Source organism: Salmo trutta, chromosome 38 (genome assembly GCF_901001165.1).
Source record: "Salmo trutta chromosome 38, fSalTru1.1, whole genome shotgun sequence".
Classification (NCBI taxonomy): Eukaryota; Metazoa; Chordata; class Actinopteri; order Salmoniformes; family Salmonidae; genus Salmo; species Salmo trutta.
The window spans coordinates 9,016,026-9,043,813 of record NC_042994.1 but is presented as its reverse complement, the minus strand read 5'-3'; the positions used below and the strand labels follow the sequence as shown (position 1 = coordinate 9,043,813).

Genomic DNA, 27,788 nt, shown 5'->3' with positions numbered 1-27,788 from the left:
ACTACTATCTGTTTTTGCTGGTCGATGTCTCTAGTACAACATCCTTACACAGGCATGTACAGTACGTTGACCCAGAGTCTCAAGTGAAGTCATCTGGGATATTGGATATGATATTGGTATAGAATATTGATATCAAGTTTTTGGTACAGTGAAATGCCTTTCTTGTCTGCTCTTTCCCGACAATGCAGTAATCAATATCAGTAGTACTACAAAAAAATACATGATATGACAAAGACTTCTAATTATGCCTCACGCAATGATTGTCCTGAGTCCTTCATGGCAACAGTTACATCAGTGGCTGACACACACAAAAGTGGTTACATCCACTGTTATAGGCTCCTGTCTGTGATTAAAGCAAGGCTTCAGTACGGGCTACTGCCCCACATTCACACTTCCCACCAGCCTATTCCAGCCAGCCCATTCCTCCTGCTGTTACTCCTCTGAGAGAGCTAGCTACCTACAGTGGGGGAAAAAAGTATTTGATGCCCTGCTGATTTTGTACATTTGCCCACTGACAAAGAAAGGATCAGTCTATAATTTTAATGGTAGGTTTATTTGAACAGTGAGAGACAGAATAACAACAAAAATATCCAGAAAAACGCATGTCAGAAATGTTATAAATTGATTTGCATTTTAATGAGGAAAATAAGTATTTGACCCCCTCTCAATCAGAAAGATTTCTGGCTCCCAGGTGTCTTTTATACAGGTAACGAGCTGAGATTAGGAGCACACTCTTAAAGGGAGTGCTCCTAACCGCAGCTTGTTACCTGTATAAAAGACACCTGTCCACAGAAGCAATCAATCAATCAGATTCCAAACTCTCCACCATGGCCAAGACCAAAGAGCTCTCCAAGGATGTCAGGGACAAGATTGTAGACCTACACAAGGCTGGAATGGGCTACAAGACCATCGCCAAGCAGCTTGGTGAGAAGGTGACAACATTTGGTGTGATTATTCGCAAATGGAAGAAACACAAAAGAACTGTCAATATCCCTCGGCCTGGGGCTCCATGCAAGATCTCACCTCGTGGAGTTGCAATGATCATGAGAACGGTGAGGAATCAGCCCAGAACTACACGGGAGGATCTTGTCAATGATCTCAAGGCAGCTGGGACCATAGTCACCAAGAAAACAATTGGTAACACACTACGCCGTGAAGGACTGAAATCCTGCAAGGTCCCCCTGCTCAAGAATACATATACAGCCCCATCTGAAGTCTGCCAATGAACATCTGAATGACTCAGAGGACAACTGGTGAAAGTGTTGTGGTCAGATGAGACCAAAATGGAGTTCTTTGACATCAACTCAACTCGCCGTGTTTGGAGGAGGAGGAATGCTGCCTATGACCCCAAGAACACCATCTCCACCGTCAAATATGGAGGTGGAAACATTATGCTTTGGGGGTGCTTTTCTGCTAAGGGGACAGGACAACTTCACCGCATCAAAGGGACGATGGACGGGGCCATGTACCGTCAAATCTTGGGTGAGAACCTCCTTCCCTCAGCCAGGGCATTGAAAATGAGTCGTGGATGGGTATTCCAGCATGACAATGACCCAAAACACACGGCCAAGGCAACAAAGGAGTGGCTCAAGAAGAAGCACATTAAGGTCCTGGAGTGGCCTAGCCAGTCTCCAGACCTTAATCCCATAGAAAATCTGTGGAGGGAGCTGAAGGTTCGAGTTGCCAAACGTCAGCCTCGAAACCTTAATAATGACTTCGAGAAGATCTGCAAAGAGGAGTGGGACAAAATCCCTCCTGAGATGTGTGCAAACCTGGTGGCCAACTACAAGAAACGTCTGACCTCTGTGATTGCCAACAAGGGTTTTGCCATCAAGTACTAAGTCATGTTTTGCAGAGGGGTCAAATACTTATTTCCCTCATTAAAATGCAAATAATTTTATAACATTTTTGACATGTGTTTTTCTGGATTGTTTTGTTGTTATTCTGTCTCTCACTGTTCAAATAAACCTACTATTAAAATTATAGACTGATCATTTCTTTGTAAGTGGTCAAACGTACAAAATCAGCAGGGGATCAAATACTTTTTTCCCCCACTGTAACTGTACATGCTTCGCTCAGCTCTGGCTGGAGACTATGGCGAGGCTCTGGCAGCCCATATTAGTACATTCACCAAAAGTATCCAGAAGAGCTGGATGTAGTCATCACATGGAAATCGTTGGCTGGGTATTGAACTAGTATTTTTTCTCCTGTGCAGTATAAATAGGACCTGGGGGTTTTCCTGAGCATCTAAAAAGGAAAAACGATGTCCCAAGTTATAGATTAGTAAGACTACAACTAGGAAGTGGAGTTTTTCCTGGTCAGGTCATGTGGTTAGGAAAAACGCCTGGCCATGAAGTATATAGGTCATCATAGGCCTGTATAAAATTCATCAACACAGGCACTAACTCATACCATCTGACACAAGTTCCCCCTGTGTTGGATGAGCTCTGTTGAATCACTTATGTTTATTGTCTCTTTGACTGGTCTGGGATCAGAGTTAAGCTACACCAGGTGAGTCACACCCCATGTATGTTATTGGTAGCCTGAGAAGTTATATGAGTCCCAGGTCAGTTTCAGTAAACAAATAGACAAATAGACAAAAGACAGAGCCAGGTGGGGTGAGTGGGTGAAAACTAATCCTAAAACCAGATGGCTGATCTCGCCTGGTCTTATTAGAGGGATGAGAAATGACTCTGGCTCTAGGTAGAAGTAGGCCACAGACACAGATCCAGGATCAGCCTCCCCAAATCCTATCTATATCAATGACAGACAACATCTAACTGACCTTCAATCAGCGTATATAACAACTTCATCCTTCAATATAGTGACTACTTTTTTGATCAAATATGGGTAGAAGTAGCTTTTTAATAGCCACAGATCTAGGATCAGCTTACCTTGCCCGGATTCTAACCATAACCATTAGAGGATAAATGCAAAGCTGACCTTGGACCAGTTTTGATTAGATACTAGACAATATGAGACATAGGCTCATGTCTGTCTGGGTCCATCAAAGAGAATTCATTATGACTCAACAGCAACTCTCCATTGAGACATATTCCAGTATTGCAGTGCCCAGGGGAGCTTTGCAATGTGATACATTCAAGAGTGTGAGAACATATCTTTACCAATAAATGTTCACTAAAAACTCAGTCATTAAAATCTAATGGTTTTGAACCTGGAGGGAGTTGTATAAGTACATGAAGTAGCACTACACACAGCAATGTTTAGAGCAGTTATAATCCAACAAGGTTGTTACTGTTGTGCTGTCTGAATCAAATAGCCCTCATTATCTAATCTGTTTAATGTTAGTACATTATTCTGTTACGCTGAGCAAAATGAAGAAATAATGATCTTTCTAAAAGTAGAGAAAAGTGTGGTAAATGTAACTCGGGGAGCTGAAATCTACACGACCACCCAATGTGCTGTTTGTGATGTTGGGGTTAAGCTGGAGTTGTTGTTGGCTGACTGTCATGGATGTAAATGAGTTTTCTTACGATGAAGGAATGAGTGTGTGCGGTTCTGAGAGAGGCCACTTGAGAGTGCCTGTGTGTTTGTTTGTGTGTGTGCGTGTGCGTGTGTGTGTGTGTGTATGTCTGTGTGTGTGTGTGTGTGTGTGTGTGTGTGTGTGTGTGTGTATGTCTGTGTATGTGTGTGTGTGTGTGTGTGTGTGTGTGTGTGTGTGTGTGTGTGTGTGTGTGTGTGTGTGTGTGTGTGTGTGTGTTCACCTCGACTCTGCTGGCGGTTCACTATGCCCCCCAAGGTCCATCTGCGGTCCAGTCTCTTCAGATGAGCCTTGCGTCTCTTAGTAACTGATGAAGGGATGGATGGAGAAACCAAAGAAAAACAAAGAAACATGAACTTAAGAAGCGTATTATAAACTGAAAGAAGGCAAAAAGCTGTCATTAGTTAGTAGGATGGTGAAAACATTACATGGAAAGCCAGCAAATAAATGGTGTCCATTTTAAGCTATGCATAGTAAATAACATGATTTGTAATAGTGTAGTAGCAAATGCTATTTTTTAGAAAGAATTTATATACATTGCTGTCATGATAATCACTCCTATGATATTTATCATATCTGTCTTCAGAGTTCACGCACGCGTTTCAGTCAAGCAGCTAAACTTCTTAAAGGGTGTGTATTTCTGGGGACTGAGTTATACTGACAATATAAAGGAAGAGTGGAACCACAGACATCCTGAGGACAGTGACAGCTAGGTCATAAATACAGAGATATTTCCTTACGAGAGAGAAACTATCCTCCATATCGTCTGTCATCAAAAGAACAAGCCCCACATTAAAATAGGAAGTAGTAATCATAGAAATAGAATGCATAGAAAGGGCGTCTCCATTCATTGCACATTGCCAGGGTTGGAGCTTACAAGCCTGTTCTATTCATTCTCTCTCTATGGCAATGATGACATGATGTATCATGGAAATATAATGAATAGAAAGGGTGTCTCCATTCATTACAAAATGCCAGGGTTAGAGCTTGAAAAGCCTGTTCTATTCATTCTATTTCTATGGCACTGATGACATGTTGACGTGATATGATACAGTATCATCCAATCTAGTGTGTCTGGAATACTGAAATCTGTTGGTCTTCAAGGTTCTCACCACGACTGTATTCTAGAAGGCCAATCCCCATACATAACGTTTTGTGTATCTGGGACCTTTCAAATGGTCACAGACATGCTACATCTGTGTGGCATAGTATCATACTAGCCCCTAGCGTACTGTACACATGGTTTAAGATTACCCAGCAAAGTACATATGTTGTCCAATGTGTTGCTAATGGGTTTTCTAGCAACTGTATAGGAGAAAATAGATAAGGGTAAATCTTCATGTTAGCCTGTTAGCCTACCGTAACAGCTTGCTACGTCCTCTGGTAAACTGTTCCGTTCCAGGCCCCCTTATACGCAGGGACCACTCTTGCAACACCACTAAAGTTGACACAAGTTCCCCCTAAACAGCCCTTTATGATACTGTCCAACTCGTTGCTTTCTGGTGATGACTCGTCATTGTCCTCCCTTCCTTAATGCATTCCCTAGTGGGAAATAAACCAGACTTTCAGAATGGAGGAACGAGTGACGAGGAGGGAGGACAGAATGAAATTACTGTCATCGCTCCCTTCATAGTGGAGGGAAGAGGAGGAGGGAGACACAGAGGAGTGGGGAGAGGAGGACAGAATCAAATGACTCTCATCTCTCTCTCTCTCTCTCCCATTGACCTCCTAATTGAAATATCCGATTGGAGACAGCCACAAAGGCAGACGTTATTTCAGGGTAATTCCAATAGACCAGACCTACCAGGCCCTGTCGTTCCTCCTCAGTGAGCTAGCTACAGTCTGCTATTGGTTAATATGACAGCAGACTGGGGCTTAATGAGTATGAGGGGGGGTTGGGAGAGTAGGGGAGACAGGATAGTTACTTGAGATATGAGATATGCAGTGGTGTGTGAAAACTGAGTCGGCAGGCTCTAATGGGGAAGGTGTTGATAAAGGAGGGGTTTTGCGGGATGGGAGGGATGTAATATCTGTGGGGTGTGTGTGTGCGTCTGTATTCCCTCTCTGTGTGTGTGCCTGACTCAGATCCCTAGGTATTTCCAGGCTCCAGCTACATTAAATTATTTTTCCTTAAAGGCTATCACAGACTTTCACTGCCAGCCCAGTACGTCTCTCTCTCTCTCTCTCTCTCTCTCTCTCTCTCTCTCTCTCTCTCTCTCTCTGTGGAGTGACTGCAGTCTGCATTAAGGGGAGCTGGGGGCCACGGCAGCTGCAGAGGGCCTGTCATCACATGCTGGGATGTGGCGTGCCAGTTTACAGTGTAACAGTGCCATGGGCCAGCGCGAGGATCATAAAGCAATGTGTCTTAATGAGGGACAGGGAGAGAGCCTTGCATACCTTGGTGGCAGTCTATGACACACAAAGCATTACGGCATAATGACTACACTATACCAGGTAGTTTCCATGGTTTACTAAAACCGATGGAAAACAGAGGTAATATGACTTTAATGGTGGGGGAGTGTATGTGTGTGTGTATGTCTGTGTGTGTGTATGTCTGTGTGTGCATGTCTGCCTGCCTGGGTGTAACACACAGCTAAGGCGCTACAGTGTCATCCCAAAGCACCAAAAGGGAAGGGAGCTTATTCTCTAGTGATGAAATATGCCCTCCAAACAATCAGACTAGACATTATTGCAACAAAAAAAAGAGGTCATGACAAAACGAGACTCCTTCGGAAACAGACACTGGGTTCGTTACAGTGTCTGTTTCCTGCTCTGACCCCGGTCCTCGAGGTTCTGTGACGATCGTCAAAAGGAGTAGACCAAGGTGCAGCGTGGAAAGTGCTCATATTTATATTTATTGTAACTGGGAGCTCTGGACTAGGGAACGTCGCTGGAGGCCGGGTGCGCAGAGCAGGCACAGGGTATACTGGGCCGTGTAGGCGTACTGGAGGTCTGGAGCTTATGGCTGGCACAACCCGTCCTGGCTGTATGCTTACTTTAGCCCGGCAAGTGCGGGGCGCTGGCACAGGACGAACTGGGCTGTGCAGGAGCACTGGCGACACAGTGCGTAGAACTGGCGCAGGATACACTGGGCCTTGGAGGCGCACTGGAGGTCTGGAGCTTATGACTGGCACAACCCGTCCTGGCTGGATACCCCCCGTAGCCCGGCAAGCGCGGGGCGTTGGAACAGGTCGCGCAGGTTTGTGCTGGCGAACTGGGGGTACTCTGCGTAGAGCTGGCGCAGGATAACCTGGTCCAAAGAGACGTACCGGAGACCAGGAACGCTGAGCCGGCACAATCCTTCCTGGCTGAATGCCAACTCTAGCACGGCAACTGCGGGAAGCTTGCACCGAGCACACCGGGCTGTAGCAGCGCATCCCCGCATAACACGGTGCTTGCTCGGTCACTCGCTCCCCACGATAAGCACGGGGAGTTGGCTCAGGTCTGAACCCAGACTCTGCCAATCTCCCCATGTGCCCCCCCCCCAAATGTCTTTTGGGGCTGCCTCTTGTGCTTGCCTCATTGCCTGGCTAGTTCCTCTTCTCGTCGCCTCTCTGCTCTCGCTGCCTCGCCCTGTTGCCATGGGAGGCGATCCCATCCAGCCTGGATCTCCTCCCACGTCCAGGATCCCTTGCCGTTCAGAATATCCTCCCAGGTCCACTCCTGATCACGCTGCTTGGTCCTTTGGTGATGGGATCTTCTGTGACGATCGTCAAAAGGAGTAGACCAAGGTGCAGCGTGGAAAGTGCTCATATTTATATTTATTGTAACTCAGAACACAAACAAAATAACAAACAAAGAAAAAACGAACGTCACGTTCTGCAGGCTTACTGAGCTGACAAAAACAAGATCCCACACTGAAGGAGGGAAAAAGGGCTGCCTAAGTATGATTCCCAATCAGAGACAACGATAGACAGCTGCCTCTGATTGGAAACCATACTAGGCCAATCAAAGAAAAAAAAAACATAGAAATATGACACATAGAATGCCCACCCCATGTCACATCCTGACCTAACCAAACAGAGAAAAACGGCTCTCTCAGGTCAGGGCGTGACAGGTTCCTGCTGTCCAAGCACAACTATTAGTTGTCATGCCTAAGGCCTTAGTAATGATGGTAGTGATATTTAGCAAGGAGAATGGCTGGTGTGTGTGTGTGTGTGTGTGTTACCTTCTCCTGTCCTGACGGTGCTAAGTTCCAGGTCGTCTCTAGTGCCGTTCTGTGAGTCCAGGTATGTGGCCGGCACCCAACCCTGCTCCTCGGCTGTACTGACGAACCACCAACCTATAACAAAGACACACACACACACATTAGTTTGTGCAGAGCCACATGGAGACACACACACATTCTTTATACACTATGACAGAAAGAAAATAGACAGACACACACACAAACACACCAACACGCACACACACCAGCCATTCTCCCTGCTAAATATCACTACCATCGTTACTAAGGCCTTAGGTAACACACACCAGCCATTCACCCTGCTAAATATCACTACCATCGTTACTAAGGCCTTAGGTAACACACACCAGCCATTCTCCCTGCTAAATATCACTACCATCGTTACTAAGGCCTTAGGTAACACACACCAGCCATTCACCCTGCTAAATATCACTACCATCGTTACTAAGGCCTTAGGTAACACACATCAGCCATTCTCCCTGCTAAATATCACTACCATCGTTACTAAGGCCTTAGGTAACACACACCAGCCATTCTCCCTGCTAAATATCACTACCATCGTTACTAAGGCCTTAGGCAACACACATCAGCCATTCTCCCTGCTAAATATCACTACCATCGTTACTAAGGCCTTAGGTAACACACACCAGCCATTCACCCTGCTAAATATCACTACCATCGTTACTAAGGCCTTAGGTAACACACACCAGCCATTCTCCCTGCTAAATATCACTACCATCGTTACTAAGGCCTTAGGTAACACACACCAGCCATTCACCCTGCTAAATATCACTACCATCGTTACTAAGGCCTTAGGTAACACACACCAGCCATTCTCCCTGCTAAATATCACTACCATCGTTACTAAGGCCTTAGGTAACACACACCAGCCATTCTCCCTGCTAAATATCACTACCATCATTACTAAGGCCTTAGGTAACACACACCAGCCATTCACCCTGCTAAATATCACTACCATCGTTACTAAGGCCTTACGTAACACACACCAGCCATTCTCCCTGCTAAATATCACTACCATCGTTACTAAGGCCTTAGGTAACACACACCAGCCATTCTCCCTGCTAAATATCACTACCATCGTTACTAAGGCCTTAGGTAACACACACCAGCCATTCACCCTGCTAAATATCACTACCATCGTTACTAAGGCCTTAGGTAACACACACCAGCCATTCTCCCTGCTAAATATCACTACCATCGTTACTAAGGCCTTAGGTAACACACACCAGCCATTCTCCCTGCTAAATATCACTACCATCGTTACTAAGGCCTTAGGCATGACAACTAATAGCTGTGCTAGGACTCCAAACACACTTACACATTTTGATTTACATTCAATAATGGAAATATGTCATCGTTCTAGTTCCTTCATCCGCAGCAGTTTGCTAAGGCTATAAATTACAATAACTGTTCTACATTCACAAAGACCTGCAGAACTGATCGGGTGTTAAGGTTTGTCTTGGTCCAGGATTTCATTTATATCTGCTACATGGAGAGTAGTGAAGTGATGTAACCAGGGAACTTTTCACCTGCTTGGAAAGCTGCTATCATTACAAAACCACCAGACGTTTCAGAGTAGCGGTACTGATCATGGATCAGTTTTTCATTTTAAATCATAATAATTGAGATTATATGGACAGGGAGAACCTGATCCTAGATCAGCACTCTAGGGTTAGGTTCACTTTTTTTTTTTTTTTATGTGCCCAGAGTGCAGAGGACACTAAGGCTCAAGGCGGTAGAAGTTGTCCCTGAACCACAGATCTAGGATCAGATGACCATAAATGAGTTTTAACCTGAAACCATCAAGGGGATTAAATAAGAGCTGACCCTGTATCAGTGCAATAGTTAAGGATTGACTTGAACTTAGTCTCAACAACAACAAAAATCCTAGTCAGGTATTTCGAGAGGTGTTTGTGGGACAATACATCTTTTTGATTCGAATTGACTCGCCTCTACCTAGACCTGATTGAATGCAAAAACACATGTCGAATCGGGAACCAAACCAAACCGAAACTCACAAAAAGAGAGAGGAAAAGAAGCCATCGATCCCTCCCTGACAGTTAGCATGTGTCTTTGTGTTTTAGTTCTGCAGTGGTAGCACGAATCCAGATTCTCCGACTGTCTATTCAGAGTTCGGAGGCTCCCCAAGCATTTCATCCGTAACATTTAGGTTCAAAGTGGACTATTCAGAGTCGTAAATAGTAGGGAAGCTGCCTTTCAGTGAACCTCAAAGATACAGGAAAATTTATGACTTTCTGCAGCCTGTAACGCACCCAGACGTACGCCATATGCTAACACACACAGGCACACTCTTGACGGATGGCTCACACGCTCTGACAGTATGAAAGAGAAGAGAGCGAGGCAACGAGCACAACAATTATTTTCTCTACATTGGAGTCCAACAAACAGCTCTTGACTGTATTAACAGTTATATGGCGAGGTCCTATAATGTGGTTTGATACCACACGCACACACACACACACACACACACACACACACACACACACACACACACACACACACACACACACACACACACTTCAGTAAATCAAGTCCTCACACGCCCCATTTTATGTCCCTGCAAGACATGCCAAGTCACATTGGGAAATGAGACCTATTTGACCCATATGGAAAATATGTCTGTGTACAACAGTTTCTTCATCGGAAAAAAAGAACGTTGGTCATTGGTAGGGTTGCGAAATTCCAGTAACATCCCAAACATTCCTTGGTTTTCCATAAATCCAGGTTGGAAGTCACTCATAACACAAGACTACTATTGCAATACTATGTTTGAAGCTCTGAATGGTCCACCACGGTGTTTGAGGCTTCAACCCATAGGCATTGTCTAAACGGCATTGAAGTTACATTTTACATTTACATTTAAGTCATTTAGCAGACAAAGTTCAAAGTAGGTCCCACTGTAGACATTACAGCAGAGTCTGGGGTCTGATAGCACACAGTACAGTGAGTTTGGAAACCTGTCAGAATCGGTTGGCTTCACAAAATGCTAATAATGCTATACAAACGATGCTATGCTAATGTTTACCCTAGCGAAAACGCTAACGTTGGACTGACTGTAGAGGCATAGGTTTCCCTCAGTGCTAACTGCCAACGTGAATTTGGCATTGTGACATTGATGCTATGCTAATTCATTATTATGCTACTGTAGGCTAGCTAGATCCTAGACTGAAAATATGTTTTGATGAACGGCATTCAACACATATAGTAGAGAGAGGCAGTACGGTAGGGCTCTCCTTTCTTTTTTAAAGTCCTTCATTCCATGTGCCAATACCATACGAAACACATTCACTTTTATGTGTTATTTTGTTATTATTTTATTACTCAATGGAAGTTGGCCATAGTTTTAGCAAAGAAACTTTATAGATCAAGTTACCGCAACAGTTCAAAAGGAAATAATCCAACCCATCCACCTTTATGGAATTTGGCCATAGTTTAGCAAAGAGACAATTCAGGAGCCATTTTCTTCAAAAGGTCACCTGACTTGACAAGCGGAGGATAAACAGTCTCCTAAATCCCTATGTGGCAGGGTCCTGGTGAGCGACTGCCATTATCAGCTGCATGTGTGAGCTGCCACGGCTGTATATCACTGCCTACCTAGTTGGGGCTGATAGAAATAGGTCACAGCTGTGTGCGTGGAAAGACTGTGCCTGAGTACACAAACGTGTGTGTTTGTGTGAAAGTGTATGCATACAAGCATGGGCGCGTGTCTATATAGGGATCCACGAACATGCCTGCTTGCACTTGTATGTGTATGTACTTGCGTGTGCTGTGAAAAGGCAAATGAGAAAAACTAGTTTAGCCCTGGTCTCTCTCTCCCAGGCTGGCAGACACCATATGGCTTTGACAAGGCCCAGCTCCCCTATACATTCAGCTCCCAGGCTGGCAGACACCACATGGCTTTGACAAGGCCCAGCTCCCCTATACATTCAGCTCCCAGGCTGGCAGACACCATATGGCTTTGACAAGGCCCAGCTCCCCTATACATTCAGCTCCCAGGCTGGCAGACACCATATGGCTTTGACAAGGCCCAGCTCCCCTATACATTCAGCTCCCAGGCTGGCAGACACCACATGGCTTTGACAAGGCCCAGCTCCCCTATACATTCAGCTCCCAGGCTGGCAGACACCATATGGCTTTGACAAGGCCCAGCTCCCCTATACATTCAGCTCCCAGGCTGGCAGACACCATATGGCTTTGACAAGGCCCAGCTCTCCTATACATTCAGCTCCCAGGCTGGCAGACACCACATGGCTTTGACAAGGCCCAGTTCGCCTATAAATTCAGTTCTGGAGAAAGTCAGATGCGGTAAAAGAGCAGAGAAATTAGAAACAGAAAGGCTGCTGGATCTCGTCACACATAGGCAGTTACCAGAGTGGAGAGAGACAGTGGAGGAAGAGAGAGAGAGAGAGACCAGAGAGAAAAAGCGAGGGAACATTCTCATATGTTTCAACCAACTACTGTCCGTGTGTCAACATTTTCCAGGAAACTCACTCTGTCCAACTCCAATATGGACAGAAGCTGGTTCTTTCTCTTTTCTCTTCTCTCTCTCTTTCAGGACAGTTGTTAGTAGGAAGTTAGTTGGCGTTCCCTCTTTCTGGCCGTGCCATTTAGCCTCCAGACAGACAGACTATAAACGCTATTTTCCCAGAGAAGAGAGAAGACATCCCCCTTGGAGAAGACTCGAGTCAGGGTTTTCCCATTCACACAGTGGAAGCCAATTGGCTTGGCGGCTCAATTAGGCTCCAAGAGATGTATCATGGGATTGAGCTGTTTACGTGGCATTGTCTGATGTTGACCATGTTTGTTGTGTCTTTTATGTTTGTTGGCGGGGTTTGTCGTGTTTTGTGTGTGACAAATCAAGAAAATGTTTCACGTAGCCTAGGGTGTTCGAGCGGTCAACGCTACTGCCTCAAGTACTAACGCTGCGAGCATGGGTTCAAATCTGACCCACCACTTTAGGAATTCCTCTCCTCCTATAAACTTCTTTCAATCTATCCTGTCCAATAAACAAAGAAAATATGTTGATTTTCTGTAGTGGGACGGCCACACCACCTAAACGATAAGTTAATCATAATATGCTACAAGAGCTGTTTTTGGAAGCATACATGTCTTGGAAGCATACAGTGGCTAACATTACCATATTACATCAACTATGAATGCAATAACCTTTGCTGACGGTCAGTTATTTTAAATGACTATATGTTCTAAAATAGCTATATTTCTTGCTTGACTGTACTGAACGTGTATGGAACACATCACAGTGCAGGTGGACTAGAGAGAGACTAAAGGGTCAATCTGGGATTCAAACAGCAACAAATAGACCATGTTTTCCTCGAAAGGTTATGAATCATAGAACATGGAAAAGTGGAAAAACAAGTGTCATTCTCCAGCAGGGGTGGGACGCGGGCAGGGGGGCAGGGCAGTAAGGGGGGTTGGGGGCAGCTGTAAAAATGAAACAAGCTAAAACAAAACATATAAAAAGGCGGGTCGTCTAATGAACTGCATATTGACCACCATATGAACAGACAGTAGAGTAGAAAGCAAAGGGGAAGGGCTGTTGTTTCAAGAGGTTTCAGTCACCATGGCAGTGTTATTGGTTGCAGGGACCTGTGTGTGTGTGTGTGTGTGTGTGTGTGTGTGTGTGTCCACTGGGTTCCCACACGCCAGACTAGAAACCGTGCTTAGGCTGAGTTCACTCGACCTCAAGCAACGGCGTAAAAAGACATTTAGAGGAATACTCTCACGAGTGCTCATTTCCTGTCTAAGTACGATCCTTTTATTGTACAGGTGCCTTGTCAAAACTAAATTAGACCACTTTCTAGGCAGCCTTTGACTATAATAAACACTAGATTCTGGGTCCGGGTTGTTTCCTGACAGAAATGACCCAGTTTCCTCTACTTCACCGGATTCATGATGTGGAACTAAAGATAACTATCTTAAAAGGTCAAAGAGTGACAGCTGCAAAACCTTCTTAACATTGACAGTACTGCTGGTTTAACCCAGACATGAATAAGTAGTCTAACTGCAGTTCCACGGTGTTGTGCTTTGGTAGAGCATAGGTTGGGTTTAGCAGAGTGCAGTGCTTTCTCCCTCTTTCCCTCTTTCCCTCTCTCCATCTCCCCCTTTCGCTCAGTGAGAATAAGGTCACGTGGAAATCAAATGCTACAGTAATTGCGCAGAACATACTCATCATTGGCTGGTAAACGCCTAGTAGGGAGAGAAAGACGGAGATAGAGAGAGTGGGTGACAGAGAGAGATAGAGAGTCAGAGACAGAGACAGAGACAGAGAGACAGAGACAGAGAGAGACTGAGGGTGAGAATTGAAAAAGGGAGAGAGCGGGGGTGAAGGTGAGAAAGAGATGGAGCGCTGGAATGAAAAAGAGAGAAAGAGAGAGAGAGAGAGAGAGCAGTAGGGAGCTAAAGTGAGGGATATGCGGAGAGAGAGTGAGAGAGATGGAAAGAGAGAGCAGATGTTTGGCCAGGGCTTCAAAGCGGGGAGTATTCCACACACTTCCCCATCCAAAACCACCACAGAACCTTTCCTTTCACTTTCTTGGCCTGATGGAACGGAGAAACGGGACGGGGCTATCAAAACGTTTCGTCAACGACACTTATTTCAAACGTGCCTTTGAGGAAACCAAGGGATCCCGCGACGCGATTGTGTTACTCATTTCATTGCTTTGCCATAATGAACAACAGATCTGATATGTGATATGAGCTCTGAGTTGGATGCGGCTGAGCCCGAGTCAGGAAGACAGAATATTGAATTGAACCACAACATACGCTTTCTGCAGAGTAAGCAGAACTACGGGACACAGAAAGCTGAGGCTTAAAATAGAACCAGAATAATTACGGAGGCTCGGGAGGTCTAAACCGAGACTGGAGAATCAGGCCTGGAAGGCAGGGACTTTTCTCATCCTTATATCTAATCACACAAACCCTGTGGGTGAGCAAGATAAAGGTATAGGTTGCAGGAAAGTATATACGTCATCAAATCTAAAGCTAATACAGAACGAGATTATACCATTTTTTATTACGTTTGTTTGTATTTTACCCCCTTTTTCTCCCCAATTGCGTGATATCCAATTGCGATCCAACTACGATCTTGTCTCATCGCTGCAACTCCCCAACGGGCTCGGGAGAGGCAAAGGTCGAGTCATGCGTCCTCCGAAACATGACCCACCTAACCGTGCTTCTTTACACCCGCCCGCTTAGTCAGCCTGCAGGTGCCCAGCACTCCACAAGGAGTCACTAAAGCGCGATGAGCCAAGTAAAGTCCCCCAGGCCAAACCCTCCACTAACCTGGACGACGCTGGTCCAATCGTGCGCCGCACTATGGGACTCCCGGTCTGGGATCGAACCCGGGTCTGTAGTGATGCCTGAAGCACTGCAATAAAATGCCTTAGACGGCTGCGCCACTCGGGAGGCCTGAACGAGATTATTTAATTAGGGAAATTGGATTGAAATCCCATCAAGACCTCCAAGTCGATACAGTATATGATATGATAAACGCCTAGTTAGGCCTTAGGGATATGATTTTGTTGGATGGGATCAAACGAAGAACAGACAAAATCCCTCTAATGACATCAGAGTCTTTTAATAACAAGTTCCTTTGAACACATTTTCGTTCCCTTTAGTGTGAACTTTGTTTGAAAAGATGGTGTAGCAAATTGGAAATGTAAAGAGACATAAAACATCCCATGTATAAAAATCACCCAAGATGGGATACATCAAAGCATCGTCTGATCATTCTAACTGAGGGGAAGTTATGAGGATACCCGAATCCTCAAGCTGGTCAGTTCCTTCCTAGAAAGTCACAGTTTATTTCGAGGCCCCAAATCTTTATTGACAATGTCTAACAGGACGGTAGACAGAGGAACTCACATCCCACTGTGGAGATTGTGTTACCTTGCTTTAAGTTTTCATAAAACATAAAACATGGGGGTTTGGTTACTGTTAGCTGTGTTACAAGTGTAAGGGGATAGCGTGGTGGAAGGAAGTTCATTAGACCGTGTTGACTAAATATCACGCTCAGCATGCCTGGGCTAAGTCCCCAGGCCTTGAACTTGAACCGCTGTGTGTGTGTGTGTGTGTGTGTGTGCGTGTGTGTGTGTGTGTGTGTGTGTGTGTGTGTGTGTGTGTGTGTGTGTGTGTGTGGAGGGGTTATGTCCAGGGTTTGGGTTACGGGTAAAGGTTAGGATTATGGTAAGGGTTAGGTTAAGGAAAATAGGATTTTGAATTTAAATAAATTTTAGGTCCCCACGAGGATAGAAGAACATAACGTGTGTGTGTGTGTGTGTGTGTGTGTGTGTGTGTGTGTGTGTGTGTGTGTGAGAGAGAGAGAGAGACCCATCTCAAAGCTTCCTTCCAGCTAAGTACCCCCTGTGTCATGCTTATTGAAACAGGCTGGCCATTTCAAAGCATGGGAGGTGCGGCTAACACTAAGCTAGCTTTACCCATGCATATCACCTCAGTAATCATGCTAATGGCAACAAGCTCTATTTTAAAACCTGTAGGTGAGTCTTTTGGCCAGCTATGGCCTTTCATGTGACCCTATCTATACAGGAGATTCTAAAGGGCTTATAGGTAACCTCTCTGTTGAGTCGATTAACATAGATTAGCAACTCTTGTGCCTGTGGGTTAAAAGCTACGCTAAGGCTATGGGTAGCATGTATAGCATGACTAATAGCCAGCTACGCTATCTCTTGGCTTATAAGTATTACTTCCTGATTGAAGCTGGCTATCTATTTTTACAGCCTGACCAGGACATCCTTTAAGCTAACCTCTCTAGCGCTAAACACTCTTTGATTGAAGCTGTCTGTCGATTTGATTGCTTAGAGGTTAGGCGACACAACTTTTAAAGGAAGAATCACTGTATAGGCTATGTGAGACTACAGATGTAGGATCTTCATTTCAGCGAGTTTGCTACAGCAGGAAAATAATCATGCAGCAACAGGAAATTAGAATTAGTATGTGGATTATAAGTAATATAATACATTGACATTTTGTATGGGTTGATACATTTTTCGTACGGGAAAATCAAGTCTGAAATGTCAAAGTGGAACAAACTTCAGAAACCTTTTTAAACCTCAAATACAATACAAGGTCCTGCAACAGGGTGATCAAATTCATATCCTACATCTGTATGGCCTCTTGTGTGTGAGGCCTGTCTTCAGCAGCCCTCTGGCCAAGATTCTGATGGTTTACAACCTTATCGGCGTGACTGAAGACAGAAGAGCATGCTAGGCTGTCCGTTTCAAATGTAGCCTCAAGGTGAAACTAGAGCTAAGCTAGCTGTAGCCTGAGTGATGGAGTGTAAGATTTGACACAAATGGTGTTCCTCCCTAAGTAAAACTTGGCCCAGTGCTTTCCCCTACTAAAGCTGATCTACACAGGGCCCCAGGCCAAGGCAAACAACACCCACATCCCAGCCCAGCCCAAACTCAGCTGGGTAGATTTCAGGAAAGAATATGTGGGTTAGTGGGGGCTATGCCAACCTAACTTTCTCCGCCGTGGGCACAGCAGGCAGCGAGAGAGGGGAGGTGGGGGTGGTGTGTGTGTGCGTTTGACCCTGTGTGTGTTTATGCGTGCGTGTTTGCATGTGTATACATCCTTTCACGCATGTGTGTGAGTACGTGACCATTTGTGTGAATGTGTGTTTAGGCGGGTTTTGTACGGTAAGCGTGCCTAAGCTCTTTAGGACTATGGTGACAAATTCCCTCTTCAACCTGGCAAAGATCGCATAGAGAGAGAGAGGCGAGGGGCAAATGTCTTCTCCGGCTGGGCTTGTGGGCTGAGTGAGTGTCACAGTAACCCAAAGGGATCTTGTTTGCTGCATAGCATCACAGTCCTCCTGCAAGATCCATTAGGCCGGGGTAAGGACACAGAAAATAGGGGAATTTTCCATATTCAGCCACGGTATGGAGCCACAGAAAGGAGGCCCAGTTGCATTGATTAACCAGTCATTTTTGTGCAACTATGGCATCAGATTTGTTAGCGTACGGTCAACTCTAACAGAGCCAAAACTGAACAAATAAAGACCGACCTACCAGTCTTCAAAGACTATTCTATAAAATATACATTTGATATCACTCACCTACAGTTGAAGTCGGATGTTTACATACACCTTAGCCAAATACATTTAAACTCAGTTTTCACAATTCCTGACATTTAATCCTAGTAAAACTTCCCTGTCTTAGGTCAGTTAGGATCACCACTTTAGTATTTGGTAACATTGCCTTTAAATTGTTTAACTTGGGTCAAATGTTTTGGGTAGCCTTCCACAAGCTTCCCACAATAAGTTGGGTGAATTTTGGCCCATTCCTCCTGACAGAGGTGGTGTAACTGAGTCAGGTTTGTAGGCCTATATGCACGCACACGCTTTTTGAGTTCTGCCCACAAATTTTCTATGGGATTGGGGTCAGGGCTTTGTGATGGCCACTCCAGTACCTTGACTTTGTTGTCATTAAGCCATTTTGCCACAAATTTGGAAGTATACTTGGGGTCATTGTCCATTTGGAAGACCCATTTGCGACCAAGCTTTAACTTCCTGACTGATGTCTTGAGATGTTGCTTCAATATATCCACCTAATTTTCCTTCCTCGTGATGCCATCTATTTTGTGAAGTGCACCAGTCCCTCCTGCAGCAAAGCACCCCCAGAGCATGATGCTGCCACCCCCGTGCTTCACAGTTGGGATGGTGTTCTTTGGCTTACAAGCCTCCCCCTTTTTCCTACAAACATAATGAAGGTCATTATGGCCCAACAGTTCTATTATGCAAATCATAGTCTGGCTTTTTATGGAGGTTTTGGAGCAGTGGCTTCTTCCTTGCTGAGCGGCCTTTCAGGTTATGTCGATATAGGACTCGTTTAATTAACTGTGGATATAGATACTTTTGTACCTGTTTCCTCCAGCATCTTCACAAGGTTGTTTTACTGTGCTATTGTTCTGGGACTGATTTTTCACTTTTCGCACCAAAGTACGTTCATCTCTAGGAGACAGAACGTGTCTCCTTCCTGAGCGGTATGACGGCTGTGTGGTCCCATGGTGTTTATACTTGCGTACTATTGTTTGTACAGATGAACGTGGTACGTTCAGGCATTTGGAAATTGCTCCCAAGGATGAACCAGACTTGTGGAGGTCTACAATTTATTTTCTGAGGTCTTGGCTGATTTTCTTTTGATTTTCCCATGATGTCAAGCAAAGAGGCACAGTTTGAAGGTAGGTCTTGAAATACATCCACAGGTACACCTCCAATTGACTCAAATTATGTCAATTAGCCTATCAGAAGCTTCTAAAGCCATGACATCATTTTCTGGAATTTTCCAATCTGTTTAAAGGCACAGTCAACTTAGTGTATGTAAACCTCTGACTCACTGGAATTGTGATACACTGAATTATAAGTGAAATAATCTGTCTGTAAACAATTGTTGGAAAAATTACTTGTGTCATGCACAAAGTAGATGTCCTAACCGACTTGCCAAAACTATAGTTTGTTAACAAGAAATGTGTGGAGTGGTTGAAAAAATAGTTTTAGTGATGCCAACCTAAGTGTTTGTAAACCTCCGACTTCAACTGTATATCATGATGATAACAACTTTGCAGGAAGCACAATAAACTGATTGCTCAATATAACTTCTGGTCACACATGCAAGTGATGTTTTTCCCAATCTGAGGCCTCTTCCCTCCAGACTCTCTGTGATTTCCCATGTCCAAGGAATGACCGGGGTGGGAGAAAACCAGGACACTGGCCCATACATAGCCTCCACTCCTCCTTTTCTCCTCCTCTTTCCCTCCTTTCAAGAGGACTCTGGCGTGTCCACCTACTTGCCCTTCCATAAATCTCTCTTTACTAGATAGTAGCTCGTAAATCTCCGGACAGACAGTCAGACGCATATCTCACAGCCAAAACTCATGACATCAGCACACACCCACCAAACACACACACACACACACACACACACACACACACACACACACACACACACACACACACACACACACACACACACACACACACACACACACACACACACACACACACACTGTACAGTCTCACGTAGCGATACTGGCGTCTTGTTGACACTATACAGTGAAACAGCTGGCGTTGAACTAGAGCGCACGCGGCCGATAACTTCTCGCAGTAGGGGTAGGTTATAACAATAACATCCGACTCGGGATTAGGAACCCGCGACTATTGAGGTAAGCAGTGCATGAAGTGGAAAAAACTGATGCTACAGTCAAGTGGTTTACTGCAGTGGATGTTTTTTTCATTGGCTGTTGCTTGACCCGAACCATTCCTAACTGCATATGATATACTGTATGGAGATTGTATGGAGAGGAGAATAAAAAGCACAGAGTCTGGATAAGATTGGTAGAAGCTAACTTAAAAGCATATGTTGTCATAATGCCGAGATGCATGGGGTGAGGAACATTAAAGCAACATTAAAATAACATTAAAGAAATAGGGGGTCTAGTAAATTGGGAGATTGCAATGTTAAATTACGTCTGTGTTTCTGCGATCAAAATGTCAAAGGACATAAACAAGCAGAGCTGTGGAGACTCCAAGGTCGCAATAAAGCGATGAAAAAGGTGAAATGGTTTCTGGGATATACAAGGCACTGGGACTTGTTTGGTTTGGCATAGCCTGCGAATGATGTCATCGTAGATTGTCGCTCTAGTTCTTTGGCCTAATGGAGACGTTTGAGCATGTTTACAGTAACCTTCAAGTCCAATGACAGTCATTGTACAGCTTGTTTCCCTATGAATGATATTTTGTTTGTTTTTCTTGCACTTTTGTACTGAAACTGTCTGAGATGTTCTGGATCTTTTTCAGGTTTAGTCTGGTTTGAGTACGTTCAGCTCCAGTGAAAGCACAGCTTGTTTTCTTATTTGTTTTTATATTTTTGTATTGAAACTGTCCGAGTACTGAGTATTTATAGATCTTGTCCTAGTTTCGTTTTAATGTGCCCGATCGTGGGGGTAATTGGGGTTTCCAATGCAGTGTGTCAGTGCCACCAATCATTTTATAATTATGGCATGGTTTTGGCATACGCACAGGCAATTCACTTTTGAATATTCATTAAACAAAACATATAATGACTCTCACTCTAGCGTGTGACTCTTACAACATCTCTGGGAATCGAAGCCTCATCCTCACATATCTCTCGAAACGTAACTCAATGCAGCTTAAAGGCTGACGGTACGAAACCTCACAAAAGAGACTGAGAAGAGAGACTGAAAAAAAAAACATGACATTTCACATTTATATTTTAGTCATTTAGCGGACAATCTTCGCTAAAGGGACTTTGGACGATCAGTTCATTTAACTAAGATAGGTAAAAACAACCACATCTCACAATCATTGCAGTAATGCACTTCCCAGCATTCACATTTTCTGATGACATTAGGTTTCCCCTTCGCCATGTATGACCTTGAACACATTGAATACTCACAAAAGAAGATCAGCATTGCAAAAACATCTACACCTCTATTCCCATACGGAGTTTGGCTGAACTGCCGCTTTGGCTAGCGCGGACAATTGTCTCACTGTACTGACAATGAATGGAATGGGAAATACAGCAAAAAGCTGTTCAAACAACCTGATGTCAAAAACACATGGGGCTGAAAGAGTGGGGGGGGGGGGGGGAATGTCAAGCGTTGAAGGATAGTGGGTTGCTGGGTCGATTGTAAAACTAAAGAAAAAGAGATTCATTAACTTGCATAACGACTCAAAGACATTGTGGGAAAACACCTCGCGCGCACACACACACACACACACACACACACACACACACACACACACACACACACACACACACACACACACACACACACACACACACACACACACACACACCAATATGTGAAAGGAAGATGTGTGTGGATGTATCACTGCCAAAGGGGTTTCTGCTGATGGTAGACTGTTAGGCTGTTGTGGTTGTTAATCTTGAGTTGTGAAAGCTGTCAATGGCTTGTTACCATGGCAAGTTAGATCCAGCTCTCGTGTTGCTAAATCGAGTTTGGAGAGACGAAAACAAAACATAAGGGCAACATACTCACGTTGACTTTTCACTCACCCGATTTTATTCAGGGTTTATACATAGAAAACTATTACTAATTCAACAACTCAACTGCCATGTCCTTGGTTTTTGATAACATTGTAAAGTACAATGAAATTGGAGGCAAACCTAAGAGTGAAAATAGTACACGCAGCCAGTTATCCCAAGGCGTCCAAATAACAAGTGAGGAATAAAGCTGGTGAGGCAGAATTGATCTCTCTGCCTCTGTCTCCCTGGCTCTTCCTCCCCTCAAAACTTTGCTCGTCGACCTTCGCCTTTCCGAGATGGAACTCGTAACACATCTCACTCCCCACTAAAGTAAAGTGGACTATTAATTATAAGTCCACATTCCTGCTGCACAAGGCAATAGATTGGCCTCCAGCCAAACGCTGCCACATGCACACACACAAACACACACGCACACCTTCACACAAACCCAAGCATGCAAGCACAGACAAACACACCTCTACTCACAACACACACACACCGTACTGCTGGCCAAACAGCCTCCAGGTGGAGCCAAGCCCCAGTTAGAAGACAGAGAGAATGCTTAAGGGAGCGAGAGGTAGAGAGGGAGGAGGGGGAGAAAAGGGGGGATTCTTGAGGACAAAGAGGGGCAGAGGGAAGGAAACAGAACATGGAGTGACACCATGAGAGGAAAGAAGGAATGAGGTGCTGACTGTGCATAAGTTGGTGTGTGTGTGTGTGTGTGTGTGTGTGTGTGTGTGCGGGTGTGTGCGTGCGTGTGCGTGTGTGTGCGTGTGTGTCTGTGAGAGAGAAAGATAAGTAAAATACAACACAAAGCAGCATATACAGCATGTAAACACACTACTCACCACTCTCGCTCTTCTCGATCACGTCCACCGTCTCCCCAGCCTGCAGGCTGATCTCAGAGTTCTCCTGCCTCTCGTAGTTGGCCACCACCACGTACTGCTCCAGCACCATAGGGTCCGAGCTGTCAATGCCTGCACGGGAGGACGGGAAGAAACACGCCGTCAGCCAGCTCCCAGTCCCCACCATGGCACCCCTACCCCGTGGTGGGCGCAAGCGCCCGCCGCCACCGTGCGCCCGGTAACGGTATGCCGCCATAGGCCGAATCCGCACCGTTGCTCCTCCCCAGCCAATCAGAACGCTCGCTCAGTATATTATCGCTGCATTTTATTCCCAAACGTCTGGCCATATAGCGGAACCTTCCCCCGGCCCACACTAACGGACCAGGAAGCATTTGAATGAAGTCAAAATGAAAAACGAGGGATGAAATAAAGAGAGAGAAAAACGTGTTCTCCGTTACGGGGCCTCCATAATCGAAACAAACGTCTGAAGGAAAGAGAGATGAAGGGAAGAGAGGATAAAAGAAAGAGAAAAGGAGGAGAGGACAGGGAGAGCTGCTAAACGGTTGGAGTTGGAGACAGACTCGAGTCGGGACTGGAAGAATAGAAAAAGTTTTCCTCTGGAAAATCAGTAGTGTGGCTTGCTCTCTCTCTCTCCCCTCCTCTCTCTCTCTCTGTTTGGGAGCCTGCCGTTGGACGAGGAGTAGGGGGCTGTACCACGCCAATCAAGGCAGTCAGGCCTACAGGACCTTAAATAGAAACATATGAGTGGGACGGAGAGAGAGAGAGAGAGAGAGAGAGAGAGAGACAGAGAGAGAGAGAGAGAGAGAGGGAAGAAAACAAGAGTGTGGCATAACCCAAGTTGAAACGCTTTCTTCTTGTGTTTCACATAAACATAGGCCCAGCATCTGTCTCTTTCTCCTTTTTTCACCTCTCTCTTCTTCTCATTCTAGCTCCCAATGATAAACTCGAGTGCCAGCAATGACTTCATTCACAAAGTTCACGTGGTGTGTGTTTGATTTAAGTCACGAGCACTGTTTGTTGACGTTTTTCTACGCATTGGTATGATTGTACCAACGCTTTGGGATTTTCCTTCAAATTGTAACTCATTTCCTGCCCTCTAAAAGGCTCTACTTGATTTCTCTTCGTCCTTATTCATAAATACAATGATGTCTTATCTAACCTGAGTTTGAAGGGTTTAAATATACATTCCATGTATTCCTAAATTGATATCACAGCACTCCAGTAAAGTTAATTACCCTCCACCACTAACTCTTTGTCTAGGATTCAATAGACAAGGATGCGATCCGTTGCCCAGTAAATAGCACCATGTCAACATGCGTGTCCCTTTATGACATGTCTCTTTTCCAGGAGCATTTCCAAACATCACGAGGAAAAACTCCAAACACTGGCAGCCATCTTTGTTTTCTAGGCACATAGCAAGGTCCAAGGACCTTTCTATGCGAACGAATGTGGAAACCAAACATTGAACACACACACACACACACACACACACACACACACACACACACGGACATGCATTCTGCGAGTTCTTGTTGACATTGATTTGTGAGCAGACATAAAGGTAGTGAAGTAAGAGAAATGGTCAAAACAGAAGAACATGCAGGAGGCAGATGATCCTAAAACGCACTACTGTGTGTGTGTGTGTGTGTGTGTGTGTGTGTGTGTTACTGCTGAGTGAAAGGGTCTGGGTAACAGTCATAATATTGCTGCACAGCACCCGGCTAGTGGCTATTGCATGTAGATCTCAATTCTATTCGATTTTATTATTTTCTATTCTACTCTAGTCCAATAATTATCTGAAAGAAGAATCATTACAAATATGAGTGCATAACAAGTACTGTAAGTGGGAAAATGAAGACAGTGCCCCATCAGCATAATTCTACACCCACCCAATTGCTGTATCCATGTGAATATGATTATACTGTATGATTTGTTGCCTGCTATTGTATCATTCTATCATTCCGCCTGTGTATTTGCTATAGTCTGGTCATAGGGCTGTTTGTGCTGTCTTGTCAAATCCTATTGTCATTGCCATGACAGACCATAGACAGAGTTGGCTAGAGAGCACAAACAGATCTGGGAGCAAGCCTCTAATTTCAAAGCAACACCTTGGCTAAAGACTAATATGGCCCTTGGTCAAAAGTATTGCACTAAATAGGGAACAGGGTGCAATTTGGGACTAAGAAACTATCTGTGCTATAAGCCTATTAAAATGATTGGGATTGAATAATTCAATGGGAATTAAAGACAGGTTATTTCCCAACCCTTTGACACAAGATGTCTGTCAAGCGTTTGTCATTTAGAACATGGTGAAATTCAATTACTACGGTCAAATAAACGACAGCTAACAAACCTAAGTGTTATAAAACGAGTGTTGCAACATCCTAAACGTTGCGATGTTGCAAGGAAGAGGGAAGGGATTAAGAAATGCAGCGTTTTAACGGTCAAACTCAAGACGCTTCGTTGGAATAGAACACAGTTAAGTATCTCCACATGGGCCTACATAAACAAAAAGGCTAGCCAACAACACAAGCTAACGCTATTAGTCTTCCTCATCGACGATTCCCCTGTCTGTGACTGCTTAATATGGTCAAATAAAGACAAAGATTGAGTCTCAAATCTTTGATGGGCCTTATATTTCCTATTTCCTATTCCCTTACTCCTCCCTCTACTCATGTTGTTTGAGAACGGAAAGTGTTTTCCTGTCAGTGTCAGTATTGCGGAGGTGAGGATAGAGTCAAGCGCAGGACACAGAACTGAGTCAAATAACGTACTTTACTCTAGGAAAACTCATAAGTCAAAATCCACGCGGGGATAAACAATACTGACAATAAACAACTAACGCGACGACAAGAAAACAATCACGCACGAAACATAACGAGAACCAGAGGGTTAAACAGGGAAATAATCATAACGAGATGGGAACCAGGTGTGAACAATCAAGACATAACAAATGGAAAAAGAAACGTGGATCGGTGGTGGCTAGAAAGCCGGTGACGACGACCGCCGAACGCCGCCCGAACAAGGAGAGGCACCAACTTCGGCGGAAGTCATGACATTTCCTTTCTCTTAACCCTTATGACAGCATAATATTACTCTGATTCCCTACAGTGAGTTCACTATTACTATATAGCCAACCCCTATGTGGGCTCGGGGCAAAGGTAGTGCACTATATAGGGCATAGGGTGTCATTTGAGATATGACCAAAGCACATGCAGGCAAATTAACAAGGCACTACAGGGTGAAAATGGGGTCAAACTTAGTTATAAAATTACACCAGATCAACCCTCCACATGCTGCATGCTGTCTCTATGGATACGGTCAACTGTTGTGTGTACAACCGGGAAACATCATGAATCATAACAGTTGCTTATATGTTGGTGTCAATCTCATAATAGTTTAGGCCATGGCCGGATCATTTTTTCTTCAAAACTCACATTGACACTTCGAAAGTGCTAATACAAGGAAACAAAGCTTTTTTCTCTCTAAATGTTGCACCAATTACGCCTAAGTTGACTGGGACAACATTTGGAAAATGCTCCCCAGATGCTGGGGGGAATCAGGCCCTTTCTATTCCTGTTAAAAGCTTGATGTGATGTGTTTATTTCTGGAGAAAAACACATTCATTGCCGAGATGTTTATTTGCAGAGCTGCAGATGTGTCTCTCTCTCTCTCTCTCTCTCTCTCTCTCTCTCTCTCTCTCTCTCTCTCTCTCTCCTCTCTCTCTCCTCTCCTCTCTCCACTCTCTCTCTCCCGCTCTCTCTCTCCTCGCCTCTCTCTCTCTCTCTCTCTCTCTCTCTCTCTCTCTCTCTCTCTCTCTCGTTGATTGACCATCATGATCTTAGATCTACATGTTGAACTCCAGCGTAAAGAACCAGACTCCTGGTTTCAACTGTACTGTATAACACACTGTGGCCAGGCAGCAACAGTATGAACTCCAGTATGAACTCCAGCGTAAAGAACCAGACTCCTGGTTTCAACTGTACTGTATAACACACTGTGGCCAGGCAGCAACAGTATGAACTCCAGTATGAACTCCAGCGTAAAGAACCAGACTCCTGGTTTCAACTGTACTGTATAACACACTGTGGCCAGGCAGCTACAGTATGAACTCCAGTATGAACTCCAGCGTAAAGAACCTGACTCCTGGTTTCAACTGTACTGTATAACACACTGTGGCCAGGCAGCTACAGTATGAACTCCAGTATGAACTCCAGCGTAAAGAACCTGACTCCTGGTTTCAACTGTACTGTATAACACATTGTGGCCAGGCAGCAACAGTCTGGCAAGGTGCCTAAGTAACTATGTTTAAAGTGCATTGAATGTTTGACAGCCATCCAGTCAGGCAGGTCCATAGGGATGCAGAGATTAAAGTCAGTAAAGTAAGACAGAACGTGAACGGTTGATCTTGAGCAGATGGGTAAGAAAATAAACAGAAACCAGTGACAGTCAGTGAATGCATGCGAAGCAAAATAAGTGAAACCCCCAACAAAAATGGACAAACATGGAAAAGCCATTGGGCATGTGGTTATAGAAAGCATAGCCACCACAACACACACACCAGCGTTGCGACATAGCACACAGGCACAAGCGTATGCACCCCACCCACGCACCACAGGAGGCTGCTGAAGGGAGGACAGCTGTTAATAATGTCTGGGAATGGAGCAAATGGAAGGGCATCGAACACATGGAAACCATGTGTTTGATCCCATTCCACTGATTCCGCTCCCACCATTACCACAAGCCCCATTCTCCCAAATTAAGGTACCACCAACCTCCTGTGCCACGCACACAAGTAGGACTACCTGAGGCCTCTTTCCTTGGACTGTCGGTAAAGCCGTACATCCATACTGTAGGCCCGAAGAAGAGAAGAAGAAAGGGAGGAAGAGAGGAAAGGGGATGTTATTCAGTCCATGATGCTCAGCACACAAACATCTCATCAACATCATATTGTTCCTGTTATTCACTCCTGATCACAAACAGCAGGATCTGAACAGTCTCTACGGTGCAAACCAAATATAATATCTTTGCCATTGTAGAGAGCACTGATTTACATCAAAACACAGTGTTTTGCAGAAAGTACTTCAGTCCGTGTTCATGTGGTTGTGATACACTGCATATGACCATCACAGAAGACTGCTATT

General features: G+C 44.7%; 1 protein-coding gene across 2 annotated transcripts in view; it reads right to left on the bottom strand.

The window, feature by feature from the left end:
* The window catches only part of LOC115177833 (SH3 and PX domain-containing protein 2A-like), a 39,804-nt gene extending 12,292 nt beyond the window's left edge, over nucleotides 1–27,512 (bottom strand). The window contains exons 1-4 of one of the 2 annotated variants that reach the window (XM_029738822.1): nucleotides 27,450–27,512; nucleotides 22,627–22,755; nucleotides 7,671–7,784; nucleotides 3,726–3,809 (exon numbers count right to left, since the gene is read on the bottom strand). In XM_029738822.1, the coding sequence (XP_029594682.1) occupies nucleotides 3,726–3,809; nucleotides 7,671–7,784; nucleotides 22,627–22,755; nucleotides 27,450–27,489 (367 nt within the window). In that variant the 5' untranslated portion in view covers nucleotides 27,490–27,512. Of the gene's footprint in view, nucleotides 1–3,725; nucleotides 3,810–7,670; nucleotides 7,785–22,626; nucleotides 24,151–27,449 lie in introns of those variants that run through there. The other variant, XM_029738821.1, reaches the window with a different exon arrangement.
* Nucleotides 27,513–27,788: the final 276 nt, after the last annotated feature.